The sequence below is a fragment of the Chamaea fasciata genome, unplaced genomic scaffold, assembly GCF_029207755.1.
Source record: "Chamaea fasciata isolate MVZ Bird 193981 ecotype frontalis unplaced genomic scaffold, bChaFas1.0.hap1 SCAF_11, whole genome shotgun sequence".
Lineage (NCBI taxonomy): Eukaryota > Metazoa > Chordata > Aves > Passeriformes > Sylviidae > Chamaea > Chamaea fasciata.
In genome coordinates, this window is record NW_027094096.1 from 9,314,895 (window position 1) to 9,342,120 (window position 27,226).

The window sequence follows — 27,226 nt, forward strand, 5'->3', positions numbered from 1 at the left end:
GATGGGATTTCTGAGCATCCTCCAGCTCTTCTGTGTTGAGGTAGTTGCTTAGTGTTGGGCCAAAACATGCTTTGTGTGTAAAGGTATCATCTAAGAATTGACATCAAAACATGAATTACTGTGAATTAAAGGTATGTAATAGCATGGTATTTTACATACTGGACATCTGTGACCAAATTTCTGTGTTTCCATGGCAAGCCTCATGTTTTGGATAAGGGAATAAATGGAAATTTGTATTAGGAATATGCAGAATGGCTGTAGGAGTTGTTTAAAACCAAATGTGCTGTGAATCTAATGGAAGTTGTAAACAGCTGAAATTCAGCCATAAGGAGTAATGCATTTACCAGAATGTCATTAAATATTTCTGTTGTGAAAAAGTCCCCTCATTCCTGCCTAACTCCAAGTGAAGCTCACATAAATAATTTTCAGACTGTGACCAAGCATGGCAGTAGTCAGCTGTCATGACTCGTGAAAAAGATACAATCTTAGGACATTTCTGTCTGTGACTAATTTTAGCTCTTGCAGAGCATTTTGTGGCTGTGGTAACACTGCAGCCTCTATGTGACACTGGAGGGGCAGCACAGGGAAACTTGTTTTATTGCTTTTTACCTGGCTGCTCTCATACAGATGGCTTTTGTTAGGAGCTGCTTCCTTTCTCAGCTTTGTGGCTGACAACAATCAAATTCTGAAAACACCTTATTTGCATCTGTTAATAAATTAGGGTTTAACTATATGCTTGCTTCAGGCACTGTACTGAAAGCCAGATTTCAGGGACTTGGGCAACAAATTTCTCCTTGCTGTATCCCTGCCCGCAGGTGCCTCCCTCCCACTGCTGGCGGAAACCATGGCACACAGCCACTACGTCCCACAGCTCTGCATTTTCCATCCCTGGAGCTTGTGTTTCTGGGATGGGAGCCTGTCTGACAAAGGACAGCATCTCCCCCTTTATGCAAAGCAAACAAGGGATGATCACACTGATGTGATGAAATTGCTTGTGGGATTATGGGAGGGAAAGGCTTGTGTGAAGGCAGCTCACTGCAATGTCGTCCCTGACATGGAGTTGTGCATGTGCCTTTTCCAAGGTCATAGGTGGAGAATGCCCTCAAAACATGAGAGCAGGTGAGAAGGAGAATGTGTGTCCACAGACACATGCATATGCATAAGCTAAGGTTGGGTTCGTAGGTTGTCATGTTTTGTTTAGCACAGGCTTCAGGTTGTCCCTGCACGTGGATAATGGCATCACTGGATTCAGGGTATTCCTCCAATGCTGGGCTCCACCAATATAGATGCTGGTCTTTTATCATCACCCAAGTACCTGGTTTACCTTCCAGGTCTCACAAAGCCTTTTAAATGTGATTTCTTTACAGGATGTGATCGGAGGTGCACTGATTTCAGCTGTGTTGCTTGTGCTCTTGTATCCTGCGTGGGACACAATAGATCACTTGCTGTTAACCAGCCCCTTCTGCCCACTGTTTTCCATAGTTGTGCCTCTTGTCTTGTGTTACAACTACCCCAAACTAGACTATTACAGCCCTACCAGGGGAGACACCACTACGATCTTAGGAGCAGCTGCTGGAGCATCTGTGGGATTTTGGTTAAACAACCAGTACGCTGCTTCAGCCTACACCGGCGAAAGCATTCAGCCTGGATTTCCTCTGACCGCCAGCACAATGGTGTTTGTGCTGGCCAGGTTCTTCGTGGGGATCTTGGTTGTCCTGCTGACACGCTGGTTCATGAAGAGTGTGGTCCTCGGCGTGCTGGGCTATCGGTACAAGTTCCCCATCCGTGACCTGGAAGCTCGGAGACGCCTGGAAGTTGAGGTGCCCTATAAGTTTGTGACCTACTCCTCCGTTGGCTTCACGGCCACCGTGATTGTGCCGCTGCTGCACGAGCTGCTGGGACTGCTGTAGCACAGCTCCTCCTCACCGAGCCACCACAGCTTCAGAGACCTGGTAATCTAGGCTGGTGACTTGACCAAAAAATGTTTTGTGCCTTTCTGCACTGGTGTGATGGGTCTGGCCCTGGCTGCAGGCCAGGTGCTCACCAAAGCTGCTCTACCACTCCCCTCTCTCCAGGGAGAGAAAATATAACCAGAGGATCATGGCTCGAGACAGGGGCAGGGAGAGATCACTCAGCAGTTTTACTGTCACAGGCAAAACAGACTCGACTTGGGGAAATAATTTATTTTATTATAAACTAATCAGAGTAGGATAATAAGAAATAAAACCAAACATTACAACCACCTTCCACCTACCCCTCCCTTCTTTCTAGGCTCAACTTCTCTCCTGAAGTCTCTACCTCCTCCTATCCACCATCACAGGGGAATGGGAATGGAGGTTACAGTCAGTTCATCACATGCTGCTGCTCCTTCCTCCTCAGGGGTAGGACCCCTCATACTCCTCCCCTGCTCCAGCATGAGGTCCCTCCCACAGAAGACAGCTCATCAGAAATTTCCCCAATGTGAATTTTTCCATGGGCTGCACTTCTTCATCTGGCATGGGTCCCCTGAGGGATCAAAAGTCATCCCAGGAGCCTGTTTCAGTGTGGTCTTCAAACCCTTCTTAGGGCATCACGCTGCTCCAGAGTGGGGTCCTCCATTCATTGCAGGTGGATCTCTCCTCCCCTTGGACCTCCATGGGCTGCAGGGGCACAGCTGCCTCACCATGGGCTGCACAATGGGCTGCAGGGGAGTCTCTGCTCTGGCACCAGAGCACCTCTTCCTCTTCCTTCTGTGATCATGATGTCTGCAGAGTTGTTTCTCTCCCATATCTTCACTCCTCTCTCTGCCTGCAGTTGTGCAGGTTTTTCCTCCCTTCTCAATTCTGTTATCCCAGAGGTGCTGCTACTGTCACTGATGGGCTCAGCCTTGACCAGCAGTGGATCTGTCTGGAGGCCAGCTGGCATTGGTCGTATTGGACACAGGGGGAGCTTCTGGCACCTTCTGAGAGAAGTCACCCTTATAAGCCACCCCCCACCACTACCATGCCCTTGCCACACAAACACAAAGCAACTGGCCTGAAATATCTGACTTGGAGGAGTCATGGGAATGGCTGTGCACAGATAACTTTGAGTTAGATATCACTGACCCCACTGTGTCCCAGAATTAGACACCCCTCGCCCAGGCAACTAAATATGACAAGCACACAGCCAAAATCCCTGCCAGAGCAGTAGCAATGGCTGTTTTGGTGTGGGGTTGGGGTTGCTGGGGAGCAGAGCTGTGCCTCTGGCTGTGGGGCTGTTCCTGAAGAAGTAGAGCAAGCCAAGGCAGGGCTCACGTTTGGGGCATCAGGGAAAAAGTGGCTGGCAGGGTGGGGGGAGAGGTGACCAGGCAAGAACGAAGTGCCATCATGGGGCAGAGCTCATAGTGTCTTCTGATGGCACTGCCAGACCAGGCTAGTTCTGTGTGGATGGTTTTTACTCATTATTACAGTCTAAAAAAAAAAACAAATCCAAAATTTAAAAGAGAAGGAAAAGCTAACACAAAATGTTTAATGTGATTTGCAACAAATTTACCTTGGATATTAATAAGAAAGCCTCCACCAAAAGATCCTTTGCTTGAAAACAACTGAGCAGAGTTATTGTCACAGCACTGAGGCTTGAGTTCAAACTGTTTAACTCTGAATTAGTTCCTCTGGCTAGGGGAAAGGAAAAAGTCCTTCCTGTCATGTAGGGGTGACAAGTAGAGTTCATAAACTGCATTGTGGAAGAGTAGTGACTCTGGTGACTACAGTGTGTGACAATGATAAGATGCCATCATTTTCTGCTGCTGCACAACATCACAGTTGGTCTTCCATGCATCCTGCAACACTGTGTGTTCACTTGTAGAATAGCAGGGAGGCGTGTCCATAGGAAGGCCATCCCCGTAACTCAGGCTGCTTATTTAAAACAATGTATTTCAGCTGTTGGACCAATGAGCTGTTGAGAAATACAGCACTGAACATGGTCTGCTTGGCTAGGAAAATGTACTGTGCTACTGCTGCAGAGCTTCAAGCCTGGCCCCTGTGCCTTGCCTGGCACAATGTACAGTGAGGGCCAGGCTTCTAACTGTGTCCACTTGTCTTCCTGGCTGTGAGAAAAATGAACCTGAAGAATGTAAAGGAGGTGCTTTGCCATCCATTGGCTGCCTGGAAAAAACATAATCAATTCCAAAACTGTAGCTGGGAGTTCTGTCTGAGGAGTGCAAGGCATGAACATCAAAGAGCTGTGCCACTCTAAACTCAGGTTGCCAATCTCCAGAAGAAAAGCAGGCAGAAATTTCAACCATTTTTAGATTTTCTCAGGCTGTGGATATACTGTTTTATATCAGGTTGTGTGGACTTTACACGTGCATGCAAAGAGCTCCAGCGAGCCTTTCAGCAGGGCACATGGCCACTCACACCTGCCCCTGGGTGAGTGCTGGCCCACGGGCCACCACAGCCATGGGCTTCCATCCTCAGCCCCTCTCCCTCCCATACAACACAGCAGCACTGCCATCAGGTTTAAAATACCTTTAAACCCCTTGTGTTAAGAGTGCTGCATGACACACTGGTGCAGTGCACAACTGGAGCCCTGCAGAGGGGCCACACCACAAAATTGGGAAAAACCTTGGCAGCAAGATGAGCATCTGAGCTGGGGATTGGAATTACTCCCAAGAAAGGCACAGTTTGACAGGGACACTCATGAAGCTTTATGTGTAAAATTTCTGTTCTGATTCACAGCTATTTTATGCTATGAAGATTTTATAAATTATATATAAATGCTGCACAGGTATTTTTATAGTATTCACCTGCATGTAATTCATGCAATAAAGGCAAACTTTATTTGGTTCAAATTTTAAAATAAACCTATTTTGCAGAGTTTGGTGTCTGTCTGTTTATTTTGCAGCCTCTATTGATACTTGTAAATGACTGATGTAAAGGCAATGAGTCCCAGCTAAAAGAGCTTCTGAAGTGCAAGCACCCACCTCTCTTCCCAAGCTGTCCTGCTCCTTGTTTCCTGCTCAGTCTAGCTCCATGCTTTGGCTCCTCCAGAAGGATCCTGCTTTTTAAAAAACATTTTAAAAAGAAATTACTGGTCTACTAATGACTATTTGTTACAACATTTGCAAATGTAAATGAGTGAGTTGCATGTAATTAGTGCTGGGAGACTTTTGGGCACTGGAATCTCCTTCATCTGCAATATCTACTTCTAATAGATGAAACAGTTAACTGGAAGCCAGTTTAACAGTCCATGAACTGCAGAATATTTTGCATTAGTTGAGTAGCCTGACAAGGATTTGTGGTCAAAGAGTGTGTTTGAAACCAGATGGGGCCTCATCCTCCTCTCAGCACCACATCCTCCCTGGAAGTGGTGTCTCTCCAAGTGCCCACGGCTGATCAGGATAAGCCCAATTGTTGCAGCATCCCTGGGCCAGCTGGGTTAGGCAGGGCTTTCAGCTGGGCTCTGTGCTGAGGCTGTGCTCCTGGGATGCTCAGGGGACCAGAGCCACTCCTGCAGGGCCAGGCTTGGAGAGGCAAGTCTTCTGACAAGGTGAGACACATCACCTTTTCTGTATTTCACTAACCTGAAGCACCAGCTTCTCCTTGCAAATCCATGTCTTTGCAGTCTGGAAATGCTCCCCACCTCTTCATCCCTGCAGTGCAGATGCCTCTGCATTTCCAGGGCAGTGGTAGAGAATGAGGTTTTGTGGTGGGTTTGCTGGCCATGTCCTTTACTTTGTAAGACAAAGGCACCAGCTGAATCCTCTCGAGTAGGCACACTTGTGTTTTAGAGTAAAACACTGCTTTTGATGTGAATGGAGTGGGAGGTAACTTCCAGAGTATCACAGCCTGGGTTGTGTTCTCAGTACTGTCTGTGCTGGTCCAGCGCTACAGCTCCATCCTGTGCCTGCCTACAGCTGGAGGGGTGATGCGAGACAATCCAAGTTGCCTCTGTTATGCTGTCAAGAGGGATGTAGCAGGCACCTCACCCATAGCTCAGTCCACTCTGTTCTGCCTGGAGGCTGCCTTCTCCTCACCTGCTTACTTGGCAAATCACTTTCTGGGCACATGGTGCTGACGCAGGCTTCCTCCTGTCTGGGGCAGCTCTGTGTGCTGGTGCCCCAGTGCAGAACCAGCTACTCTGTCAGAAGTCAGGTGGATATTGCACCTTTTGGCAGGGATTAAGAACCAAAGCAGCAAGCACTGAATTCCCCTGCTTTAATTTTCCAGCAGTAACTTTGTCATGACCCCCATCTCCTAATCCATCCAAGTTCCTGTGCAGAATCACAAGCAAGCTCATGACTTGCTTTTCTGGATGTAGTTGATGTAATTCAGGGAACAGAAGAAAACAGTCTCAGTTTCAGTTTTGCCCATGCTCAACTGTGCTACAAGGAGAAGTTAGAAAACACAGGCACCTCTCTGAACAGGGTGGAAGTGCAGCCGGGCAGTGGGTGGGGTGGGACAGTCCCATTTGCTGAGCCATGAGGAGAGCGAGCCCCTCACTTTCTGCCTGCTCCTGTCAGAGCTTCCCTGCACTCTCACTGTCTTCCTGCCTACCCACTGTCCCACGGCCACCCTGCTGTCACCTGCTGCCACCCCGCCCTGGCACAGGCAGGGTTTCAAGGTCGCTGGGCGGTCAGAGGTGTCGCGTGTGCCCGGCCATGATCCCCCGGCAGCCTCCTGGCAGCGATTGAGCCCAGCCTGTTCCATGCTCACCTGCCAAGCCTAGGCTGATTTAAATTTCAAGGGAGCACAGTGCCAGCCTGGAGATGGAAACAGTCCCGGGCGTCACCTTTACATAAACACCCTTGTGCAATAGCAAGGCAATGCCTGCAGGCAGCGGGGCCTGTGCTGGGAGCTGCAGCCAGCCTGTCTCAGGTTCTGCTCTTTGGAAAATCACCACCAAAGCACAGCAAGGACAAACCCAGAGCTCAGAGCTCGTGTCCAGCAGAATGGAACCCAGCAATCGCCCAGACAGCACACTAAACCAGCTCTGAGCTCTCTGTCACCAGCTCTTCAGCCTTTTCTGCTTCTGTTCAGATCTCCAGCAATGACCCTGTACCCACAGGGAACAGAAGCAGGCCAAAAGTAATCCATAATTGAGGAGCAGTAGTTAAAAATCCCACTTACAGGTCTTGCTTAAAAAGAAAACCCAAGTTCAAAATATGTTAGAAAACTGCTCAGAAGTCCCCACCAAAGGTTTCCTTTGCCAGAGCCCAAGGCTACCGCAGAGGGTAAAAGCAAATTTCAGTGTTCACAGTGGCTGGCTCCAGCACGAAGCTGTGTAATAACTACCTCGAGTACTGCACCCAGCTATGAACAGGCTGTAAATACCAGATAATTGCTTTGGAGCTATGAAAGACAAAGCCTCGCAATAAATACACCAGACTTATATGAAGTGTCCCACTCATCGGGAATCACAGTTAATCCTGAGCACAGCACTACAGCAGAGCTTGAATTTCATTGCAAGGCTGTTGGCACCACAGTGAACTGGAAGGGTCAGGGACTCTGAAGAGGCTTTTTAACCTTTCTCTCGATTCTCATCCCCTACTTTTAGCAAGTAATGGTACTTACCTGGGACAAAGCTTTTGAAGCAGTTAGCTGCCAATGCATGAGCAAAACGGTATGAAAAAGAAGTGATCCCTAAAAGCCTCATAACACATGCCACTGCAGCTCAAGCCCTTAGTCCCAGCTTAATCTAGTCTTTACACTCAAAGGACAGCTAAATTCACAGGAGAATTGGGACACCCAAAGAGTCAGAAAATCTCGCGTAGAGAAATATATTTAGTGCACGCAAATATGTCTCCACTCTGCTGCAATGCAAATCTGCCTTATTGTCGTCCTAATCCCCGTGCATGACACACCAATAAACAAGGGGGGGGTTAATACTTTCCATCTGCGTTACAGATTGCTTCCCACACTGCGAGCCTGCCTGCTTACAGTTGTGTAGGCATCGTGGAGAGAGAGATCCTGCAAACGCCAAGCTGCCTGTTCCCCTGGGAGCTTTAAAATGTGAGCTGCAGTTTTCTCACTCTCCGTGGGCACTGGAGTCAGTCGTGCAATGTATGGCAAGAGCTATATTCTCATTTCACGTCTGTCATGCAGAGATAATTAAAATCCACACTTCCATCTGAGGGGAACCGTAGGGTTTCCAGATGGGTAACTGTAGTGCATATTTCATACTGGATTATCACTTGCACCTAAAAGCCTTGCCTGTTGCCTTCCCACCTGTTGAGATTATTGATGGGGCTGCCATTGAAAAGCCCTCGTGGGCCCAGTGATAGGGGTCTGTGCAGCTTGTAAAACCACAAGCTTACCTCACCACTGTACATCTCTCTGCTCAGTGGGGCAGTCATTGTGACACCCTTCTCCAGCAACTCCCAGATGTCCACTCTTGGACAGGCCCCTGCCGGCTCTCACAGCAGAAAGGAGCCACATCGGCCAAACACAAAATACTGGCTGTTGTCAGCCTGCAGCATTAGCAATGGTTATAATATTGCAAAGGAGGCACAGCCAGCTTCACAAGCCTGCCAGTCAAGAGCTGCTTCAGTGTACTGAGCTGACCACCCACTTGGTGACATTCCTGCAGATAGGAAGGATTGGGCATCACTATGCTGCATGGAGCTTCTCAGTTTCAGAGAGCAGAGGCACAATGCAGCAAGCTGTGACACAACTGCTGCCAGAAAGCCACATAGAAGGAAAAGTCTGACCCATGAGAGGTTCTCATGTACTGGCAGGGGTAGAACTGCCAGGAAAGTAACCCTGCCCAAAAGCTGCGTGGTCCTGGTGCACAGCTGGGGTCCAGAAAGCCCTGGTGGGGTTGGGAGTGCAGCAGGCCCACGCTCACTCCTGCAGACAAACATGCCAGCTTCAGGCAGACAAAGCCTTTGATAGTTTTCTGCTACTCATGCAAAACACCACTGGCATATGCTCTTAAATGCACTTCCCCATTTGGTTTGGAGCTTCAAAACCGCCAGGCTGACATCAACAATGAAAAAAATTTAATTCCACCCCCTCCCCTTTCTGAATTTAGAATGATAAAGGACCAAGAGTTACGTCTGGAGCAGAGAAGCAGATATTACACACATCTTGCTTACAAAATAGCTCTGGTTTTCATGAAACAAGTTTATTTTCCTCCCCCAGCCATTGATGAGCACATGACAACCGTATAGAATAAAAGCTCAACTCCTTAGTTCTGCTCACATTCACTCAACATTTGCTCTAATCAATTATCTTATTTCATGCAGTAAGAAAAGAATGAGATTCCTGTTATGCAGCCATAATCAGTTACAGTATGAAGCTGTGTCTGTGGAACATTTCTGATTTTGAAAACTAATCATGTGCTCTGCCATTACATTTCTCTTGTAAAACACTGGGCTTTGACCCAACTTGTTTCTTCCCCCCGCCTTTTGAAAACATCGAGGGCACAGCCTAGTCCGAGAGCCCGCATTCCTCCCCTGCAGAAGCCAGCCAGATTGCAAAGAACACATTTACTCAGGGAGACAGGATCTGTTTCTCTGGTTTATTGGAACATAAAAGCATAAGCGCATGTCCCCTGGGAGGCAGACAAAAGAGGAGAGGGTGCTGCATGTGACAGTGGGCAGCTGCCGGAGGATAAAAGTCACGTCTTCACACGAAGGGCTCAATATTGATCTCTAGGACAGAGCAAGGCATGGTGAGCTCAAACTTGGTGATAACATCAGGGTGTACCACTCCAAGTTTCCCAACGCTTTGACCTTTGGCAAAGACCTCAGCACAGCGACCAGGAAAGAAAGCAGTGCCTGTAAAGAAAGTGAGAGAAAAATCAATATTTCTTTGGGCCAGAGGAGTCAATAGGCATTTAACATGCAGAACAAAGCTCTCAGTATTAAACGGTTCTCTGTGCTGAGATGCTCAGAAGGGGCTCTCACATTCTTGCATTAAGAGCTGTCATGATTGATAGAGAACAAGAAAATACTGAGTTAAAAATAAAATGTAAAGCCCAAAGCGTGGGCATTTTTCACACACCAATTGTTTTGACTAAGTTCCTCCTGCAATAGAAATTAGCACTGTTGAGTCAGAGGGCTACTGAAATGAAGAACTTTTGCAGCCTTTAGGCTATTTAACATCTAAATGTCTCCCACCTTAGTCTGTTTAAAGAAATAAAGCTTGCTGTCATCTAAAGGGTAAGTAGGCATGTCACTCTTGATTGCCTGTCACATAATTAAAAACAACCTGCATTCTTCATCTGGAGAAGAACTTTTTAAGCAGTTTCCTATACGCCATAAAACTGTGAAACAATGAACACTCAAAGAAAGCCAAAGATCATCTTCCTCTTACCTCAAACCAAGTCCCAACTTTTCAATGATACAAGGAAGCTTTTTCCTAAAAAAGTTGTTAAATTTGCCATGAAGAACTTGGAACAGCTGTGCAGACTTTTTCATGGAAAGACTTTCCTACCAGGAAACTTCGCAGTGTGTGGTGGCTCTACCAGCACTATGTTCAAACTTGTCTATTGCAACTAAACTTGCATTTTTTGGCCTCTGTCCTGAGCTGAGTGACATTTTTATCTGATAGCCCTTCTAAAGACCAACCCAAACCAGACCAGCCACTTGCTCCTTCTGAAAGCATCTCTTTCCAAAGGAGTGTGTGGAAGCAAGTCACAGAGTGTGGGACATCCCATGAGCAGGGCTGCAGGCAATGCTGTGACATCAAAGAGGAAAAGGGGAGAGGATGAAACAATGCCACTGAATCCTACAGATTCTGAATCCTCAGAAAACTCCTACACCCTGTTTTTAATGCTGCTGCCTTCAGTATCCTCTGCAAAAGGATCACAGGAACTTCCCAATAGCAACTTACTCTCTGGTTGCACCAAATGCTGCTTAAGGCTCAGGATCAGCCCAGGACATTTCACTGTGTGCACAAGGAGCTACTTAAAAAGGCAATAATGTCCAAATGAACCTCAAACCTCAGGAACATTTTCATGATACTCTGATCACTAGTGGTCGAGCCCAGAGATATTAGCTCCCCAGTGGAAATAATTCATTTAAGAAGTGTCTCCTGTGAGGCTTGTAGTTGTAACTTGCAGCTACAAGAACAGCAATTAGGCCTTTTTCTAGCCTGAGTTGCTGCAAGTGCAAATTAACTTCAGTGTCCACTTCAATTTTGGCTACCTTGTGAAATCTGACCACAGTAGTAAATGACCACAGTAACATTGCTTGAAGGCTGCTTTAAAAATATTCAGAAGCAGAATCTTTTAAATTATCCAGTTCCAGTCTTAGCTACAAGCACAAACCAACTACTTACACTGGATGTACAACAGTGAAATTACCTCACCCTGGATGCTACTGGCACATGACTCCAGTCAAAGAGACACTTGCCACTGCCAAGCTGCACTATTCAAAACAAGATGAAACAAATTTAGAAAAGGGTCAAATGTCACACATACAGATCACTCTGCAGACTGTGGGTGAAAACATAACCTAAAAATAAAGTTGCCTTTTACTTAGTGGTAAAGGCTTTCCTATTTGTAAATAAAGCTGGTATTGTACCAGAGATGGGAGCAGCACAAAGAGACTTTCTTTTAGACACTTGACTGTAAGCTTGAACTGGTATAAGAGCAAGAACCAAGCAGAAGTTCATAATGTTGGCATGGTACCCCACTATAAGTCCATAGGAAAAAGAGAGCTTTGATAACAGGGTCAGTTAAAAAGTTGTGAGTCTGACTTGTCTGTTCTTCTGAGCTTCCTTCTGTGTAGTCTTGGGAAAGTTATTTTATCTTTTTGCACATGTAGACCCAGCTATGTCATGAGACTTAACTGTTTTTAAACTTGTTGTAGATATCTGATGGGGTCTAAAATAATACTTTACTCAGTCAATCTAACAAGGCCAGTTTCCCAGCTCTGTGCCACTTCCCATTGTGTGAAACAATGCTGTTTTCATACACAACAAATGCTCTGCTATCCACCACCAGTTGTTGGTCTCCTAGTCCCAGTGGGTTCTGAATATGCTGCTCCAGGCTATGGGTCAGACAGTGAACAGATTTTTCCATCTCATGCAGCAACTGATGCTGGACCATGATGTTAATTTTCTTCACATTTCCTTGCAGCCAAGAGGGAAATATATAATTAATACCAAGGGGGAACATTTAGGTGCTCAAAGTGCAGGAAACAAGACCTTCCAACAACGTCTCAGTTTCTAGTTCAGCTGACCCTGAAATGCTGGCTGCTTCACAGGGCAGTCCCCAGTGTGCCCATGCTCTGCAGACATGGCAGTTGCAGGGCACAATTCTGTGGCTGGAAAAGATCAGACAATAAGCAAATAAAAATGAAAGAACCTGTTAAGAACCTCAGAGCCCCCATCTGTCCACCCAACACATGGCTCCTGCACCAAAGAAACATGAGCTGAGAAACAGGTTTACAGAGAGTTTATGAACTCTGGTTAATAATGGAACTATTATTATGGTAATTGGCTGCACTACAGAATGCTTGAAAGTATATTCCTGCCTGCCAAAAGGGCCTCCAGACTGCATCCCACAGGGGGGATCTAAAGCCTTCCTCATCTTAGGGACTCTTCCTTTGACCACACAGGTGGTAAGGGAAGGAGATTGGCTCATGCATTGGACTGGATGATATTGCTCCATGTGCCTCTGCCATGGAACCAGAATTTGGAGCAAATGTAAATTCCAGCTTAAAAAAATTCAGACAGGGAATTAAGAAGGGAAAAAAAACGACCTTGGAAGAAACATGAAAAACCTGAGCAGAAAGGGGGGAAAGAGAAACAAGCATTTGCAGCTGGGGGAGAGCTTTGACTGAGGGACCAAACACAAGCACAAAAAGAGACCTGAGCTAGAGGAACCTGCTGTGCTGGGGCAGGACATGGGCTGCAGGAGGACCTGAGAAACCCACGGAGCAGGGCAGCAAACCAGGAGGGTCGTCAAAATAGCCAGGAAAAAAGGTAAGGACTCTTTTCATCCTAATTTGTGTGTTTCTGGTATTTTCAAGTACATAGCAATGGTGGATAGGGTTTCTAGCTTGTGTTATGGACTGGGCAGTGTTAAATGACTTCAACTCTTGAAGGGAAGTAAAAGCTTCAGAATGAGGGTCAAGGCTGTATGAAAGACTTGTGCTGAAGCTACTTGCACACATGGGAAATCAGCAAAAAGCACACACGCTGTTACCCTGTTTGTGTAAGTCACGCCAGAAGCTGAAGTCCAGCGCTCTTAAGCTTTACTAAAGCATTGATACCAAAAAAAAGTCTTTCCAGAATGACTAGCAGCTGGGACCTGCAGCTTTTGAGCAGGGGCTCACCATAGTCTGTCCTGCCTGTCTGTGCAGCATCATCCAAGAATAGCATGGCTGTGAAGAGCATGGTCTTCCAAAGAAACTGTCCCTAATCAGAGAGGCACAAAAGCACACCTGGAGGCCCTACTCTGAGCAGGTGTGTTAGGAAGGGATTGTGTTTGCTGCTGGTGCAATTATCCTGAAAGGCTGCTCTTGTAGGTCTAACTGGTTGGTTGTACCATCAATGACACATTGGGAGTCAAAATTAATTTAAAAACTGTAGTTTACTGTACTTTCTGTTTTAAGGATAACAGATTTATCTATCCCTTTTGACATAGTAAATCCTTTCTGCACTGCACACCTATAAACTCCATAAACTTCACCTTGAAATCTAGTCAGAGATTGTATTGTCCTTGCTGATAGAGACCCAGACAATGCCAGAGGAAGCCCGAAGGTCTGGCGGTGGAAATCCACCTCTTAATATGTCAGGTGTGTAAGTGGTAGTTAGGAGAAGGGGTGGGGTGAAATCGGATACGCGTTCCTAAAGCAGGGATGCCAAAGCCAGCCCTGCCTTATGCTGACACACTACACGCAAGGGAGAGACAAAAGCTGCTTCTCGTGGCTGCAAGTAAGAATTTAATTTCTAATGTTCAGTGATGTAGAAGTAATACCTCTAATTAAGGCTTCTGTAGCATGTCCTCAAAATCCGTAATTGCCTTTCTGTATTCAGGCAACAGGGCCACTTTGATTGCTTTGGGGTAATTCTTTGGCCAATAATCCAACAGAGCATGTAGTCTTTAGCACATTTTCTGGCTAATTGACCCTCAAAGAGCTCTGAGTTCCCTGCACTCTTTGTTGTCAAACACCTTGCACAGTTTCTTTTCTCCACCTTACTCTCTTTTCCTTTCAAAAAGAAATAGATTAAAGTTGTATTATAGGCCAGCAGTTGCACTAAGCCCTCAAACCCACTTGTTTGTTCCTGTAATTTGAAGGAACACTGGAAGCTGAGGCTTAAGAAGGTAACGGAGCAGAGCTTATCTGACCCCGGTAGCCTTTCATCTTAATTCTCCTGCCTTTAGTAACTCCAGCTGCCCTTTCACTACCTCATCCCCACTCACCTGGGGAAGTATTTTGCCTGTGCTACACTGGATGGAATTTTGTTTTGTGAGGTTAGATGTTGCTTTTAGGATCAAGTTCTTCACGCTTTTGACCGATTCCTTCTTTTGGAAGAAAATGCACATCAAATGGAGAGTCAGGAGGCACTATCAGCCCAGGCAGTGTGTTAAAAGGCAGCCCCCTCTTTCTACCCATATACACAGCACAGAAAGGCTCCCAGAACCTTCTACAAACCAACAGCAACCTCAAAATAAGATCTTGTCATGGAAGGATTTGCCTTCAGCTAATTCCTAAAATCACAGACATCTCAATTCTTGCATGATTTTTGGAACGTACTGAGAGACCAGTTGTTCTCATAATTTGCACATTGTCAGCAGTTCTTCTCCCTTATATTCTCAAGCCCATAAAAAACATACTTTGGGATCAGTGGGATATTTGTCAACTTGAGTCTTTAGATTTGTAAATCCTGACTAAAGCTGTGCCAGAACAACTGCCATTTCCCCAGATCACACCTAACTGTAGTGTCAGGACATTCAAATTAGTACAATTAAATTTAAGGCATGTGCCTTAATTACCCCTCTCTAGAAAATAATCAACACTTGACAAAAATCACAGAATCAGTGTCTCTGTGATGTGAATGAATATGTCCTTGTTTAAAGGGCATCTTTCATTCTGATCTCTTCCTCTGTTTTTCCAAAAGCCTCCTCATACAGGGCATAGCAGAAGAGGGTAAAATGACAATCAATTATTTACCTGGACCGCTACATTGGATATCCAAAAATAGAGTTGAGTATTAGAGTCCTTGTGCACAATAAGGCTGGGAACATGGAGAATCATCCACGGATTTGCAGTGGTCAGTCAGTAAATCATCTTCTCCTATTACAACTAAGTCAATGGCTGAGTTTCTATAAATTTGTATTTCAGGGAGGGTGTGAGGAAAACTAACTCTTCTATCTCATAAGAACTCTCATATACAACCCTATAAGCTGGATTTGTTTTTCATTCTTGCTGTTAAAGCAGGAGCTTTAACAGAGGTTGTTTGGTGTTGCTGGATGTCAGAAAATGGTTCAAGAATGCAGTAGGTTTGAGGCAACTCTTTATTCACCTGTGTTATCCTCAGGATTACAGCAGCCTCAGACACTTAAAATTATCTGGGTAAAAGTACTGTTTTCCTGCCTTTCCTAATGGAAGGTAATACTTGGGTTGATGCTGAGGCTAAGGAATGCAGATATTTTGGATCACTGATCTGGATTATAGCATTTCTCTTAGTGCTGGGGGTCTTCTTATTAAATACTGCATGCAGATAAAGAAAAATTAAGTAGGAAGCCTAGAAAGAAATCTATCAAATTCCATGTATTTCTCTAGAAATCAGTATTTGTGTATAAAGCTCAAAAATTTGCCTTTGTGGGGCAGTTGTGAGAAACAGCAACTCTCCACTGGAGTTTAGTTGCTTTGCAGAGTTACCATTACACAGCTAATCCTTACTATTAGGCTGGTTTATCTGATTTATCCAGATTTATCTGAAATGTTATACTTTGTCTTAAAAGTCACAAACCTAAGCTGATATTATGTCACAGCTATTTGGTCTATAAAACTAAGGAATTCCTAATCCCAAATAAAGCTCACTCTTTTTTTAAAGAAGTCTTGCTATTTCACTTGAGTTAGAGAACACAAAGCTTTGAATATCAAAAAAAACTTCATTTATTTGTGTTCCATGGGTGTTTTTATCACTCTTTGGATATCTAAAGGAATGATTCATCCTTGCAAACAACAGAATCTGTCAGAAACTAGGGAACAATAAACCATATGCTTTCTGGCAGGGGGTGTAACATACTCTGTGTGCGCACAGGGAGGGAGCAGGTTTAGCTTGTTAGGCTCTGCTTTCATACAGGACTAGAGAATAACAAGAACCAGCACTAAGCCAGGCTGCAAGTCTACTTTAGTGTGTCACATTTGGTTTGCATGTTGTTTAATCATTCATGTCCTAGACCAAGCTGCCCTCCTGTCCCAGGGACTTGACTGAGGTAACCAGGAGCCATCTGATGTTCTGCTTTCACAGCTCCCCCATTTCATGCCTTTCAGTGAACCACTGGACAAACTGGCATGGAATAATCCATCATTAAACAATGAGTCTCAGCAGTCACTGGGACTGTTTATCACTTAGTTTTAGCAACCAAGGCTTATGTTGCAAAGTGCTTATGTTGCCCCAGTGGCTCCAGCAGGAACAGAAATGCCTGAGCTGAGTGTGAGCTCAGCATTACCTGTGTATCTGCTCCTTTCTAACGCATGCACCACAAGCAAAGATAAAGTCAGTTCCTCCACCATGAGCAACAGATATATTTGGAGCCTGCATTCACACTGATCTAAACATCTGAGCCAATACCTTGCAGATTCATGTTTAAAATGTTATTGCAGAAATAAAAAGAGAAAAAAAAAAGTAAGATTAAATTTGAAGCACCACCCCCTGCCTTCATATCAAAGTTGAAAAATCACACTGGCCTGGAGAACTGCTAAACTATAAAATATAAAATTGATATGCTCACATTTGGAGGCATTAATATCAACATGGCAGTGAAAATGAAAGGAGATGCATGTTCAGTTTGCCTCTAGCCACAGCAGGCTGAGCAGATGAGAATGGAGTTGAAGGATGGAGCTGTGGGGATGGGAAAATGTAGCATTTCTTCAGAGAAACCAGAACTGCCCCTGCCTCTCAGTGCTTAGATCATTGCCCCTGCACCCTGAGAAAGGAGCTGTGCTATTGCTGCTATTTCTGCTACTGCCTTGGATTAATCATTTATAAAGAAGGCTTTGCAATATTGGAAATATAGTGGATGCTTAAGAAATAATTTTCTATTTAAAAATGTAAAAAGTTAGAAATTACCTAGATCTATAATTATACAATGCAAAGCTGTGCCAGATATTTAAAATTCTTGATGGAAGGAAGATTTTTATCTGTTAAAACTTGTTATGATTTGTGATTGAAAAAAATAGTTGCCTTTAGGGGGCAAAACCAAAGGACTTAAACTCCGAGGAGGTCTCTCCAGTAAAGGAACAGCAGGAGAGTTGTCAGGGAGAAGACATTGACATCCTGAGCGCAAGGAACACAAATGCCAGTGATTTAGATGGTTCTGGTTGGCAAAAACTGATAGCAAATGAAATCCTTTAACTGTCAGGAGAAATGCTACGACTCCTTGGAGCATGCCAAACCTGTCAGAATAAAAAGCAATGGGAAGAAAAATATTGTAATCTTTAATAGTTAATCCAAAAAGAGGCACCAGAAGACAGTTTGACACTAGAAGATAGCTTGTGTCTCTTTTCAAATTGACTTGACACCTTTCCTCACAGTGTTTTTGCAGTTGCCATAGACTTTTATTTCCCCCTCCCACTACAGGACACATACTTCTAAATGAGTGAATTAAAAGGAGTTTCTCTTCTAAAATAATCTTCTGGATTTGAGAAACTAATACTTTCTTTGTTCTCTAATTGAATTTCTTTTATTTCATATGTGGGGGAAAAAAAGTATGTCAAACATAATTTGGTGATGAAAGTTTAAAAGACAAAGAAGTCTAAGCCTGTCAAACCTTTTATTATCCTATGCTGGGCTAAAATAATGTACTTTAACTCACACACCTTTTTGGGGTTAAGGGTTGATACTTGAAGGATGTTGAGAAGGAACATTAAAGAAGTTTCAGAGAAGAGGTGAAATGACCAAAGGAATGGAAAAAGCCCTTCTCAAACTCACTTCTGAGAGCCTCTTTTTCATACTAAAAATCCACAGTATAACACAAAGCTAATCAAATGAGACCTATTTCTAAAATCAGACTCTGGGTTTTGCCACAAATCCTGTGCTGCTTGGCCTACCTGCATCACATCTAACAGCAAGACACCTCTGAGGGGTCCAGTGGCAGAGTTGAGCTGCCAAACTTTGATAAACCAGGTTTATCTGGACATACTCCAAATACTGCAGACTCCCATTTTGCTACATCAATAATATAGGCAACTCTCCTGTTTCATTTCTTTCCTGGGTACCTTCTTGGGTATTAATGCAGTTAAAATCAAATTTGAGGCACTAACACCAGAGTGGGAAGATACCTGATAGAACAGAAATAAGCTTGGCCCAAATTTATAGGGATTTAGTTCCTATAAATCTGAAGACCTGTATTACAGAAAGGAGAGACCAGAGATAATAGACAATTAAAGGGATATGAAGCAAGCAGCCACACTCACTTTATTAGTTAATTTAATGCAGTTTTGAGTTGTTAAAACTGTCTTTCGTCATGTAACTGAGGTTCCTTGATGCTGCAGAAAAATCAGTTCAAGAGAAAAGGATGAGGAATTAATTAGATCTCAAAGTAGTGGACAACACTGTAAAAGCAACAAGAGCTACTGACAAACATTGAAGTTTGCAAGAGATTTATAATTAAGCCATTTTAATGATCGGTGCTGGCACTTCTGAAACCTCTTGGAGAATTAGGGTAATACATTTAAAAGTACTGAAATTAGTCAGGTTTTAAAAAACCCACCTGTTCTTACCTCTCACTATTAATTCATTAAGCTGTGTGGGAGGAAGAGAGGGGACTAAACACAGAAACAGGAGTAGAATATCTTCAAGAACAATTTATTTGATAAATGAGTACTAGCAGTTTCACAATAAAAAAGAGGAACGTTTTTGGCCAAAACCCTATCCATATTTAGTGCTGAAGTGACTGTGGTCAAAAACCAGAAAGTTCCTTAGAGACAAAAAGGAGAGAAATTATTTACACCTCAGAAAATGTGATTAATAACAGTGGCTGAAATTCATCAAGGAACTGAAAAAATTAGGAAAGATTAATTACTGGCTGCTGTAAAGACAACCTTTAAAAAAGACTTAATGTTGGAAACAAATTGTAGGTAGAGTACTTTCACTTACTAACAAGACTGGTGAAAGAGACAGAGGTGCACTAAGTTTTTAATAAATATTTCTTTTCATCTGGGGTGGGGGGAGGTATTGTTGAGGAGAGTAAGGTGTTGTCCAGTCCACTGAGAAAATGAAGAAGATGTCTGGTTCCATCTACCAGAATTAGGATGTTTCTAAAACACCAGGAGTCTCAGGCATCAGAACTGTGGTGCAATTCTCAGAGCAAATATCCTGCCTGCTCCTGTTAACTTGGAGTTACAATACTGGGAATTCAGCAGTACTAGACAAATGTTAATGTGGTGCCAGCATTCCAAGGTGGATGATCTCAGTTGAATCTCGGTGATAAAAAAAATTGTGGGGAATTGGCAAAAGTGAAATTAACAGGAGTGGAATACAGTGAATTACCAGCTGATGTGTTTTATTAAGAATGGATGTTTTCAAACAAATGTGATTATCTACCAAACTTGTAATTCGAAAGACTATGCAATGGCACCTATAAGAATGCCAGTTAAGTGGACTAAGAATTGTCTGATACCTCCCAATGTCAGAAATGATATCTGGAGGCCTGGTAAAATTGGCACATTTCCTTTAGTTATCTATGAGTAAATAGACTATTATTGACATTTGTGACCAATGCAGTGGCTGCCAAGACAGGCAGCTGAAAGGCCAGGATTGCCATTAAGAGCAATCAAGCTACAATTTCTTAAAATAAGGCAGGTATTAATAATGCCAAGCTCAATATCAGCAGTAAACATCTGCATATAGTTCAGTCTCCCAATTTATGCTGATCACTAGAGAGAGATGCTGCAGTTCAACTCCACACCTCTAACTTGGAATTAGTCCCAGATTTCCCTCCTCTTGTCTTGTGAATTGAGGTTCACGGTCTAAATCTTCTTTTAAAGTTGTTTATTGTGTGATTATTACTATAAAAGCCAATGTTTATTGATATTCTTAGTTATGGAGATAACTATTACACCTCTAATTTCACAGCTGTACCTTACTAAATGGGAAGCTATTACTATGATTTACTGTGGAATTAAAATTTTCTACACTTTACCACACCTTTCATTTAATTAAATAAGGGCAGTAAAAAGAAGGGAGTGCGACTTCTTCTGGTTTTGTTTTGGTTTTTTGTTTGTTTTGGTTTGGGTTTTTTGGTTTGTTTTTTTTTTTTTTTTGCAAGATCACTGTCAGTTACTGAATGAAACAAGAGTTACTATGCATTTATTATGTACACATTCACATTAAACACAAACAGGCTGACTTCCCAGCTTTGCTAAGCTGACCATTACCTTAAAAGAATGAATGGCATGAACATTTAGTTAAAAAAGATTAAATTAACACATTCAAGAGTTAGCTGAAATCCCCGAGAATCAATACTGCAGAAAAAGGAAGCTCATGTCACAAGCTGATTCTTTTTAGGGGTTGCTTGTTTTCATGAGATTACTATTTTAATTTTGTCATGGAGGACAGTGGGGCAGACAGGGGAGCATTAGCCATGCATAGATTCTCTGTAACCTTTTCTGTGAACCTGTCGAGTTGTTTCCTTTTGATAAAACAGGGATATTACCTTCCCTTTTCAAACAGTTTGTGCTCAGTTAAATTCCATGTGCAGAGTATGGCAACTCCTGAAAGGTGATGCAAAACCAGGGGTTTCTTCCTTAAATAAGGGACTCTTAAATGTTACATTAGGAGTGAAGATAATTACACCTTCCACTTCACACCACTCCTTTGAAGACTGTGATATATAATCCACTGTCAGGATTTCCTAAGCCCTTCTTTATTCTTTTCACCCTAAGTAAGGCTTTACTAGGGACCCAAACCCCATGATTAACATCACCTCCTGTGGTTGTTGTCATGATTTCTGGAAGAAAATTGTCATCCCAGATTGTCATGCAAAAGCACAAGATCACTAAAATATTGCAGAAAACATACCCATTCCTGATTGAAACTTGAAATTATAAATATCTTCCAATATAATAATAATAATGCCTCTAGTTTTCAGTTCAAGGGAACTGAAACCAATGAAAGCAAACTAAAAATTAAATAATTTTATGAAATTACATGAAAACATTTAATTAAATTTGTTGTCTCTTTCCACCTCTATTTTTAGATTTTAAAAATTATTTGTTCACATTCTAATCATACATGTCCATACTGATATTTACATTTTATTAATGATATGGAATGGTTAAGTCTCAAAAATTTTATGCTTTTTTTTATTATGGAGCACGAAGAAGTTTGAGGGTTGATCACATCTTTTCCATCTATATTTGATTATGGATGCCTGTGCCATAAAACAAAAAGAAAAACCAGAATGCTTTTCTAGGCCAGGATTCACTGTCAAAAAGTAAATTCTGTGCATTTTAAAGCAGTGGGGAGCATTTCAGACTTCTGTCTGTAAAATTTTACTTTTGTATGTTCAGTGGTAATGAGAAAACAAAAAGGTTCCATTAGTAACTTTTAAGAAAGTGGAAAGCATTGAGTGTCAAATGTATGTTGAAATCCTCAAATTCAGTCACTCAAAAGCCTCCCTTCCTTAAGGCTGCTCTAAACAGCTCTTCTCCATTTATTACCTAGCTCAGATTACACCAAAGCACAGTGCAAAGGCCAGGGGAACATCACAATTTCACCCATATTTTCTAACATCTGTACTTTTTTCCCAGGTGTTGCTAGAGGGGCAAAACTACTCTGACCTTAAGGTCAAATCACAGGGCACTTAGGTGTTGGCAGAACAGCAGGAGCTCAAATAACCATCATTTGCACATATGGACCAAGCAGGACGACAGCACAGGCATTTCATTTGCCAGGGGGAAGCTGGAAAAGTGTCTGGAATAGGTGCCCAACACATCTCTATCTATTCTCTGCTGCTCATTTAAAGCTAGATTTTATTCCCTGTATTGTTTTTCAATCATCAGTGGAACTATTTTAATCAGTTACACAAGGAGTAAAACCAAAACTAGTAAAACTGGCCTAAACCCTACCTTTACACTGTGTTGCTTACTGGTCTCACTCAAGCTTTGTTTAAGATTATGGACAGAGACAGTACCTCTAAATCTCTGTAAATCACAGCCCCAAGATAAACCCATTTCTCGCTGTACAAATCTGTAATTTGGCACAGGCAATAAAACAGCTTCGTGTAGATGTCTCTAAAAATCTGTGCCATGTGTAATGTCCTGATTTCAAACCTCTGAAGTAACTGGCACTGTTCTTATGAATTATTTCAGTATCCTCAGGTCTCTTTAAGATGTTACAGGGTATCTTTGTTTCACTGAGCAGTTACCTTACGCCATCATCTGCTGCCATCTCTCTCACACGCTTAATTGACAAATTGTGAAGCAACTTAAAAAAACCCCAAAATAACAAACAAATAGCAAACCAACCACTAAAAAAACAAACAAACAAACAAAAAAACCCCCCAAAAAACCAAAACAAAACAAAATTCGCCAAGTTACTCTGACTTCCAACCATCTCTGCAGAGAAGGTTTCAAGCTAAGTTGGTGCAGTGACACTGCATGTGCTATGGCACCAGAGTATCAGCCATCTGCATTGATAGCAAGGTTAAATTCCAATGTCAAGACAACTGCAAGGAATCCCTGTGCCATCCCAGGAGAGTTTCTGAATCACTGGTGAAACAGAAAGTAGATTTTTTTTTTTCTATAACCAAAAGCCACAAACTGCCTGTAATATATTGCACATGACAAGGCATAATCCACCCTCTGCACTAAATGTGTCGTGGAGTAATGTCATGGGAATGCAGGGATTTTGAGTGAGCATTGTAAATCTCACAGCATCAGGAATACTGAGCAGCACTAATATCTAGAAATAACTTCTTCCCTGTGTTAGGATTATTTTTCAGGCCTTTTTCTAGTTTCTTGAAATCATCTGTCATGTTACAACACAAAATATAAACCATTTGCAAATATTTTCCAGTACGAAAGTAAATTCTTGATATGTCTATTCAAAAACCAGCTACAGAAGAGTTTTGAGGAGGAATAAAACATTTCAGTTTGACTTCAATGGCAGCTGAGTACCCAACTCCCAGAGGCTCTTCCTAACTCCCCGCTACCACACCCCCATTCCAAACAAGAGGCTTTGCTATTACATGTTCTCTGCTTGATAGAATTAGAACCAAAAGTATAACTGTATTAAACATTCTTCTGGTCAACCTGGGAATCCTATTAACAATATTCTAACAAACCCATTGAGAGTCTGCCTAAATAATACTGAGCAAAATAGCACTTTCTCAAAACAAGCAGGGAAAAAAAGCATCAGTATGTCTGACACAAGTGTGCACTGAAGTGCCACGAGACTACTCAGCTCAAATGTTCTGTTGGGCATGTTGGCAGCACCCTGCACAACAGGGAGACACCTAACAGATTTTCATTAAAGTTCTATGAACTGGAGAGTTAGGTCAGGCTGCCAGGGACCCTGTGTCACTGCCACTGTTCCAGGAAGTGCAGAATGGTGGCACTTCTTCAAGCTGAGTCAGTTTGAGTCACTGTCTCACATCTCTGAACATCACTGCATGACATGTAGGTACAATCATAGCTGCCATCCCTGTGGCCGTGCTTTTCTATCCTGTATTTTCTACACTGTTATTTTAGGCAGCAGAATAGATGAGTTGCTGGTGCTGCTCTCTTCCATCAACCTGTACTCTTGCAATGAAGGAATCAGGTCAGCCTACTTGCTTTCTCTCTTACATGCACAGGCACATACACAGAGGAGATTCTGCACTTAAGGATGTTATTTTTAATTCATGTGCAGCTCAGCCTGTATGGAGAAGGAAGAGGGCTGTTATACAACTATCTAAGCAGCAGGGTCAGCCTCAAAGACAGCAGCTCTTTGAATGAAAGATATATAAAGCATATATCTTCACATGAATGTATAAATAAAAGGTACCTATAAAAAAAGGCTACAGATAAAGCTAGAAACCAAAAGATAAGGTGTAAGAAGTTGTCTTTTCCAGGCCCTGTTAGCCAAGGAGAACACAGTGGGTGTCTGGCATACTCATCAGCTCAGTGAATTCCTATGTACCCTTGCCATCAGCAGATTAAATCATCATGAACAGTCCATGAAGCTTAGGGCATATGCTATAAGTTCCATTAAAAAGCTGCGAACTCACAAACTACATTAAGCTACTCAGGACAGCTCACAGAAAGAGAGAAATCCCATTTTACAATCAGTGAATGCAGACAATGCCTTTTCATTATCATTCCATCATGCTGCAGTATGACACATATAACAATATTAGTCCTTAGTCTCTACTGCTGAGAACAACCAAAAATTCTCACATTGTAGGGGAACATTTAAGCTCCAGAACAACCTCTGCTGTACACTGTAGCTCTTTCTTCCTTACCTTCAGCTGCCTTGATGGTGTAGCCATTCTCTTCATTAGGTGGTACTTCCAGGACCTGCATGACCCTGTCCAGCAAACCATGGATGATCTCAAAGCCTGGGCTTTTGTTGTAATAAATTGCACATAGATGTCTGTAGTTTCTTGCCCCTACATCTGCAGAGGAAAGAAGCAATTATGTTACCTGGGAAATTTTATCACACTTCTAACTAACCTTGCCTTTTGCATCACTTTTCTTCTGCTGCCCCGTGAGGCACTTGTGGCTGAAAGGAGAAATAAATACGTAAAATGGCTTCTCTGACAGACCTGTCATGTAGCCTGAAGAAATAAGGGAATTGCTTTAACCCACTGGGCTCTCACAGTCAGAAATGTACAGAAAGATTTAAAGTATCCTATGCCTTGAGCAGGAGAGAGGGTTGTTAGATACAAGTATCTTTTATGCAGTGACAGGTACCAAGCATAAAGCTAAGCGTTAAAGAAATTTAAAATAGGCAAGCCAAAATGCAAATACCCAGTGGGCACGGAGAAGATTGTGATGCTGGTGGGAAAGCTAAATATTTATAGAACTCGGCTGTAGAACAACTACCAACAAAAAACAACCAGCCCCAACCTGAAATGAGTGTAATAATGTTAGCATGGTGATCTGTGAAAAGATCTTAATTCACAGAGGTTCCCAAATCACAACAGATGCTTTCTGGGATCATCTTGGCCATCCCTGCAACCGAGTGATTATGAAAAATGTGCTACACTGCACAAACCCAAGACAGTGACATAAGTATCTCCCACTCTGGACAATTCCTTAAGTCAACCCCCTGCCTTATGCCTTCTGACATTATTGATTTCAGCAAAATATGTTTCCCTTTTTTTAAAATTTTCAGAATGAGTATGTAATACCATGTTGTTGTATTTGTACCTTGGGGCTACCCCACCACAGTGCACACTGTCTAAGACTAGTGTGGCTTTTGAGGCTTTACTCAACGTGAGTTTCAGCATTTTGATCAAGACAACAGGAACCAAGCTCAAAGAAATAAGAAAAGGAATGGGTTTTTCAGGCAGCATAGGGTTAAGCAGTAAAACTTCTTCACCACAGGATTTTGTGGATGCCAGGAGTTTGCACAGCTCTGAGGAGGCAGATGGAGTCCATAGCTGATAAATCCACTGCTTCTTATTACAAAGAACCACATTTATTCTGGGAAGTCCCTGAGCTACTCCTGGCCATAAAGCAGGGGAGCCCTCTGGCAATATCATCCACTTTTACCCCAGAAGCTCTCCTGCTTCTGCCCTGACAAGCACTTTTAGCTGGAGTAACAGTCAGAACATTAATATCTCCCACATGAGAAATTATTGCTCCAACTAAACATTTAGCGATAAAAAAAATCTGTCAGGAACTAAACAGGAAAGCATTAATCAAGTGACCAGAAATACACAGTTTAAAACAGTAAAACACAGGAGCAGAGCCTACACACAAGATGAAAGCTCAGACTTCTTGAGACAAAAGTCATTCAAAACTTCTAGGGCAGCTACTTGGTACCACAGCTGCAAGTTCTCTCATCAGTCACTGAAAGCTGAACTTACTGTGGCAGTGAGTCTGCAATTTGTCACTCAACATTTTTTTCCTGTCATTATAATAATGTGTTAAATAATGCTAGAGAATCCAATCCTGAAGTTAAAATGGCAACAGAGGAAAGTAAAGGCTACAGGGAAAATGTCAATAAATGCAGCATCTGTTTTTGGGTCTGAGCACTCTGGCTGCTCTGTGTATCACATGTGTCTCTGCTTCCCAGCTCTACTAAGATACCAACAAGTAGGGCAGTCATAGATGGTCAACAATTTATTTTCATGTTATACTGAGCAACAGGATAGAAAAAAATGATCTTCCCTAAGACAGCATGCTATTTGGGCTAGAGGTTCAGTAGAATGGTTTCTTTTTTTTTTTTTTTTTTTTAATCAGTCATTATGGTAGCAGATTTTGTGACAACTATCTGAATTTTAATTTCATTGTGATTAAGATAGTCAGTGGTGCCTTCAAACCAGAGCTCTGAACTAAAGCATCATAAATAAATACATACAATGTTTTTTATACCTCATGTTTTCAATTTTAGGAATCTTTGGTAAAGGAAAGGTTGGTTTTTTTTGGTTTTTTTTTTTTTTTTTTCCCAAGTGTTATAAAACTTACTCCTTTACAGAGTTCTATCACAACAGAGGAAGTTCATTCACTACAAGCGATAGGAAGGAAAAAAGATATTGGGAATTGTAGGCAAAAGCTGGCAGATGTTAGAAATGCTTCAGTTCTTTATAAGTCACTTAGGAGCTCTCATGTCATGCCATGAAACATTTCTATTTTTCAAGTGAGCTTGCCAAGTATGTCAATCCAAATTATACATAAATATATATATGTGTGTGTATTTCTGAGACTTCAAAGCACTTCCTGGGGATGCTGCTGAAAAACAATCCAAAGGATGGGCAGCTGTTGAGGGATATGTGAGCCGAAAGAGTGCAGAGGAAGATAAAGCAACCTTGTACACTGTTCCCCTCCAAATTAGAGCTGCTTCAGGAAAATTACCTGGTGATCTGAAAAGGGACACCTGCTCATGCAAACATGTCTTTTAGCCTCCCAAACTATTTTCTGCAGATAACC

The 27,226-nt window shown here is 42.7% G+C and overlaps 2 protein-coding genes across 7 annotated transcripts in view; one reads left to right on the plus strand and one right to left on the minus strand.

The window, feature by feature from the left end:
* The window catches only part of SGPP2 (sphingosine-1-phosphate phosphatase 2), a 35,016-nt gene extending 30,217 nt beyond the window's left edge, over positions 1–4,799 (plus strand). For all 6 annotated transcript variants that reach the window (XM_066193153.1, XM_066193157.1, XM_066193156.1 and 3 more), the window contains one exon: positions 1,368–4,799. In XM_066193153.1, coding sequence (XP_066049250.1) covers positions 1,368–1,910 — 543 coding nt within the window. In that variant the 3' untranslated portion in view covers positions 1,911–4,799. The remainder of the gene's footprint in view (positions 1–1,367) is intronic.
* A 4,662-nt stretch (positions 4,800–9,461) lies between these two features.
* The window catches only part of FARSB (phenylalanyl-tRNA synthetase subunit beta), a 37,065-nt gene continuing 19,300 nt past the window's right edge, over positions 9,462–27,226 (minus strand). The window contains exons 16-17 of the mRNA XM_066193160.1: positions 24,592–24,744; positions 9,462–9,739 (exon numbers count right to left, since the gene is read on the minus strand). Coding sequence (XP_066049257.1) covers positions 9,588–9,739; positions 24,592–24,744 — 305 coding nt within the window. The 3' untranslated portion in view covers positions 9,462–9,587. The remainder of the gene's footprint in view (positions 9,740–24,591; positions 24,745–27,226) is intronic.